Source organism: Loa loa (assembly GCF_000183805.2).
Source record: "Loa loa unplaced genomic scaffold supercont3.200, whole genome shotgun sequence".
Taxonomy (NCBI): domain Eukaryota; kingdom Metazoa; phylum Nematoda; class Chromadorea; order Rhabditida; family Onchocercidae; genus Loa; species Loa loa.
In genome coordinates, this window is record NW_018108380.1 from 36138 (window position 1) to 42138 (window position 6001).

At 22.0% G+C, this 6001-nt stretch overlaps 2 protein-coding genes across 2 annotated transcripts; both read left to right on the forward strand.

Annotated features, from left to right (window-relative positions):
• Window positions 1-1269: 1269 nt before the first annotated feature.
• On the forward strand, window positions 1270-1941 carry LOAG_11883 (hypothetical protein; the record flags this gene model as incomplete). The annotated part of the gene is made up of 1 exon (XM_003147400.2): window positions 1270-1941. The coding sequence occupies one exon, from the start codon at window positions 1270-1272 to the stop codon at window positions 1939-1941; it is 672 nt and encodes a 223-aa protein (XP_003147448.2).
• Window positions 1942-5346: 3405 nt separating this feature from the next.
• LOAG_11884 (hypothetical protein) lies at window positions 5347-5994 on the forward strand (the record flags this gene model as incomplete). Its single annotated transcript, XM_003147401.1, has 2 exons — window positions 5347-5353; window positions 5819-5994. Coding segments are annotated over 2 exons (183 nt in total), but the record flags the coding sequence as incomplete, so codon positions are not given.
• Window positions 5995-6001: the final 7 nt, after the last annotated feature.

Consider the following 6001-nt stretch of genomic DNA (forward strand, 5'->3'; position numbering starts at 1 on the left):
GTGTGGGTGTGCGGTTATGTGCGTGGGTGTGTGTTTGTGTGTGGGTGTATGTGTGGATGTGTACAAATCCGTGTATGTTGTATTAATTATCCTTTATTGATGATTGCAGATTGGCAACTTTTCATCCATCCTTTTCCGAAATACTCATTGTCGTTGCTATCGTCACACCATCATTGTCATCATTATCAGTGGAAAACTTATTTTATTCGTTTCTACTTTAAAAAAAAAAATCATAACCATAGATATATCAGTTAATTGATTAATTAATTAACGAATTAGTTTATACTATTAGTTAATCAGCTAATTTATCATTACATTTCATGTTTTTCATTCATTTCAAATTTTTATTTGTAAATATTTTCTTTTAGATTAAAAATGTTATCAAATATTGGAAAATTAATTGTATCCTTAATTATCAATGCTCTTATGCAAATTAATGCGCAACAATTACCGCCAAGAGTGATAAAAACATTTGCAAATACACGATTTGATTTGAATCCTAATTTATCACCAATCGATAGTTATGCTAGAATTATAACCAAATCACCCGATATATCTCAACAAAAATTCCATCCACCAATTAAGGTTTATTTTTCATCATTTTTTGTTTCCTTTTATACATTTTCATTCCTTTTTTTTTAAAAAAAAAATTTGGTTATTCATTTAATTTGCATAATAAATGGATGAAATTTGTTCACTATTTTAATAAACTTTTGAAATAAATTAAAATTATGAGTAATTCTTTTTTAGCATAAATAATTTTAAATTACAATAATTTATATTGAAAAAAATAACAGTTGTTCTATTTGTTAAGTCTTTCATTTCTTATAATGATAATAAAAAATTTTTTTAAAATTTATTTTTCTAATAAAATGCCAAAATGAAATGATTAATTGATATATGAAATTTTTGAAATTAATTACTTCATTAAGTGATTAATTCAACTTCATAAAATCGGATTTTACAATATTAAAATTAATGAAAAACAATTTTGAAATGTTAAGAAATATCTTTAGTTCATTATTAAAATAATTCATGAATATGAAATAAATAATTGATATATGACATTTTTGAAATTAATTACTTCATTAAGCGATTAATTTTACTTCGTAAAATTAAAAATATTTTACATTTTACAATATTAAAATTAATGAAAAAAATTTTGTGATAATAAAAAATATTTTTAGCTAATTATTAAAATAATTTATGAGTAATTTAACAAATATGCATCCAATATATTTCAATAACAAATATTAATATTTACTACAGATGCAATCAGCTAATACGATACCTTTTTCACAGACAACAACAATTCCGCAACAACCAATAAAAGTGAAACCTAAATTATCTAAATTTCAAAATCAACATCAAAATATTCAAATCTCAATAAAACAAGCTCCTCGAGCAAAATCTTATCATACTATTCCAATTGTTACTACTTTTACTACTACTACTACTACTACTACTACTACTACTGCTACTGCTACTACATATATTACTACTACTATTATTCCATCAAAATTTATTCAAACCGGATTACAAAACTCTAAAATTCATTTAAATCAATTTCAATCAACTATAGGAAGGAAAAAATTAGCTGGTACAATTATTCAAACTAATAAAACTAATCAACTAAATCCTAAAATTCGATTTGAAAATACATTTAAATTACCTCCTATTCAGCAAGGTAAACCAATATCTCAAGTTTCAATTCCAAATCCATTGTCACAAAATTTCCAACGTTTGCTGTCACCATCATCATCATCATCATCATCATCATCATCATTGTTATTAACTACGACAACATTATCCATTCCCGTTACAACTTCATCCGTTGCCTTAGGCAATATTAAATCTCAATCAGCAATTTCAACTGAGCAAATTTCATCGAATTCATTATGGTTTAATGAAACACTTCCTTCATTTGGTACGGTATTTTGATCTTTTTTTAAAAAAAAAATTGTTTCTTTTTAAATTTAATAAAAATTTAAAAATTCGAAGACAAAAAGTTTTGCAAATATTTCTAGCAGTAAAAAGAATATTTGCTAAAGAAATATAACAAATATTGTTGCAATTTAAATATTAAAATGACTATGTAAAAAAGTGTTTGTAACATTTTCAAAATTATCAATTAGAAGAGAAATGATTAAATCATCAAAAAATTATCATTCATTATCATTTTTATGAGTGTGAAAATGTTTTTTGCTCTAAATAAATTTAAAACTTAAATTCAAAAAAGTTTTAAAATTAAATATTTCCAATATTTTTGGAATTTACTATTTTCAAGACTTTTATTACATATCATTTCATTTAAATTATCCTATCAAATTGTTCTACTTTTTAAACATATTAATGTCAAATAGCAACATATGTTCTATTTTTTTTTCACACTCACTTCATTAAATTAACTCATTTATTAACTCATTTACTTATTTACTTATTTATCTATTTATTTAACTATTTGTTTACCAATCATTCTGGATAATTATTGATAATAATAGATAATAAAATAGTTTTCAGTCCATCATCAGTGCCATAACATTACATATCTCTTCCAATCATTCAACAAGTTTTCCAACTGATAATAATGATAATTACAATAATATACCTTTAGCAAAGAATGGCACTTTAGAATGATTAGAAATAAATGAATTTTAGGTATTTTAGATTTTAGATATTTAAGTATAATTTTAGATATTAACAAAAATTATCAAATCATAATTTTCATCAATTGATTCATTTCAACATTCCAATTACATCTAACAGTATTGGATGAAAAAAAGAAACAAGTTTCATTTAATTGTCTTTCATCTCATCTTTTTCAGATAAATAAAAATGAGAGAAAGAGAGAGAGAGAGAGAGAGAAAAAAAAATAAAAAGGATGAAAGAGAGAAAAAGCTCTAATTTTTTTTTTTTCATTCAAACAAAAATTTCGAATCTTATGGAAATTGAAAGGGAAAATAAAATTTTCATCTTAATTCATCAATGATTTCCAATAAAGCATTATTTGCAACATGCACAAACAATAAGTAATCAATTTCAAATATGATTACTTTCAATTATAGTGTTTAATTTTAATTATGATAGTAATATGTATATGCAATACAATTTTTTTTTTAACGGTAACAAAAGAATCTTCAATTAAAAAAATCACTGATTAGTCATTTAATTGATTTATGTAATTAATTAACTAGCCTGCTTATTTGTTCATTTATTTATTTAATTGATTAATTAGTTGATTAATTAATTAATTTATTTATTCATTTCTTTTGAATGTTTTTTTAATTCATTCACTTCTTTTATTTATTCTTATTTGTTAATTTATCGTATATATATATGCTTGATTTATTTATTTTATTCGCTTGTTTATTTATTTGTTTGTTTATTTATTTAGTTTGTTTGTTTATTTATTTATTTGCCTGCTTGTTTATTTATTTATTTGTTTATTTGCTCACTTATTTATTTATCTAATTTATTACAATAATAATAATTTTAGCCAATTTTCTTGAAGAAGGGAGTAAAAGAAAAGAAAAAAAAAGTAATTATCGCTAAATATTCCTTTGATCCCTTCCTGATCATATCAATAATTAAAAATTACTCGAAATTATTTCGGTGGTTGTTCCACTCCGTTGTAATTAATTAATTCACCGTTATTACAGTTTATTTATTTTCGCTACTGAAACGATTTATTACATTCTACTCTTTTCTAAGTGTAAAAATTTCGAGAATTATAATTAATTTGTTTAATTGAGTACTTAAAATTATTCATGTATATGATTCAGTAATACTGTCATCTTTTTTTCCTTCGTTTCGCTTTCAAATGTCCATTAATCGTATTAAGTAGCCAAAAGGTTGATAACCATTGACCAGTACAATCTATCGTTTCGCTTTGTTAATGTATGAGAAAATAATGGCTTATTTAAAATTTTCTATTTTACTAATCTAATTTACTATTTTAAAATTTTTCGAATTTAATAAGCATAATTTTCGTGTTTGCCGCGAAAAATTACACTTATTTATAATTAAAATTTATATTGTAATTAAAGATTTGTTTAATTGGTTGATTTTACATTTCATTTCTGATATATTCAAAATGTTTTCTTAAACAGACTAATTCATATAATACTCAATTGTATTTAGTATGAAAAAAATTTAACAAATTGACAAGCTTATAGCATAATTTTATTTTCATACTTTGATGAAATCATTAATGCTCCCATGTTAGTTTGTAATTAATTAATTTATTGGCTTTAATTGTTTTTAATTCAAATGAAACGAATCATTTGCTAACACTTTGTGAAATATTTAACTTTTAATCAATTATACAGAATACATTTGTTAATATCTTAAGCTATCTTTTCAGATTTTTGAATTTACCAGATTACAGTATTTCTAATTTAACAATCATTCCAATTTTTGGCATTTCCCAAATTTTAACATTTTCAAAATATATAACAGAAACGATACGATAATATGTAAAATAGGTTGAAAAATATAATAGTAGCAAAAAGATTATAATTAAATGACACTAATTAAAAGTGATTAAAATCTGATTAGATATAAGTTTAATTCTAGCTTAAATATCAATAAATTTGAGAAATGCCCAGTAAACAATTAATTTTAATTTAATTAAATTAATTTGGTAGTCGAAATGTTTTTTAATTGTCATTTTTTTTTTTGCATGTATCTTTGCAAAAGTTAATCTGTTCAAGTATTTCGTTCATGATTATTCAAGTCAGGAAGAAATTAATTGTTCATAATTAATTATTTTGATTGACACATATTTATTATTATCAGAATTACTGCTTACTACCTTAATTAGAGACTAATTAAAATGCAATCAGTTCATTTTTTTGCATAATATGATGATAGCTCCTAAACTTGTTGTTGAAATTAATTTTCTTTTTCCCTATTCTTTTCTTTTGTTTTACGATAGAATTAATTTGAAGTATTAAAATTTGAATTTATCGAACTTTTTTAACCTTTCTAAATTAATTATTCCATTGAAAAACTTTGGAATAAAGGTTTTCAGAAGAAAAAAAAAATTAAAATTTCCGAAAAAAAAGTTTTTCTACCAGTTTAAATCCTACCTGTTTAAAAATATCACCAGAATAAATTTCATGATATATTTACGATAACTATTGAATTGTACAATTGGATCATTAGGTCAGTGTGACCAATAACTTTTACACTTTTCTAAAATAATTTTTTTTAATTTTACATTTACCCCTTTTTTTTTCATAAATTTAATCAAAATTTTTACTTTCCTTAAATTATTTCAACACTTAAATTTCATAGCAAAATTATAAAAATTCATAATTGATTTGAATAGAAGAGGGAAAAAAAATGACCGGTTTTCATTTTTTTTTTTTTTCTAAATTTTTTTCTTTTTTTTTTCAGGGAGTGGAGAGAATTCATTTTTGATATTAAAAAAGTTTATGAGTTAAATTATATTATCAAAATAATTTCTTTTTATTATGCTTTCTTTTTTCCTGAAATTCATATTTTTATTTATTATTAATAGTCCAAAATTTCTGTTCCTTTTTCTTTTAAAACAATTTCCAAAATATTTCAAACTATAAAAAAGATATCTTAAAGTTAATTTATCATTAAAAAAAAAAAATGTGGGAAAAATATTTTCATTATTAATTGTCATATTTATTATTTTTATTTATATTTATTATTTTTAATTTTATTAATTGTCATTGTCATTATTAATTGTCATTTCATTATTAATTGTCATATTTCATTATTAATTGTCATTTTAATAATTTAATAATTTTTAATAATAATAATTGAAAAAAAAAAACGATTTCAGATTGTTCACAAGATTTTCATTATATTGCAACAGAATTTCAACGTAAATTTCCACCACAAACAGCACGTGATATACGTGAGAAACGATTAGCAGAAGTGATTAAAGAACGATTAATTGATTGTAATCAAAAATCACAAAATAATCATTGGCAAAATATGATTGAATTATTAGCAAAAGTAAAAA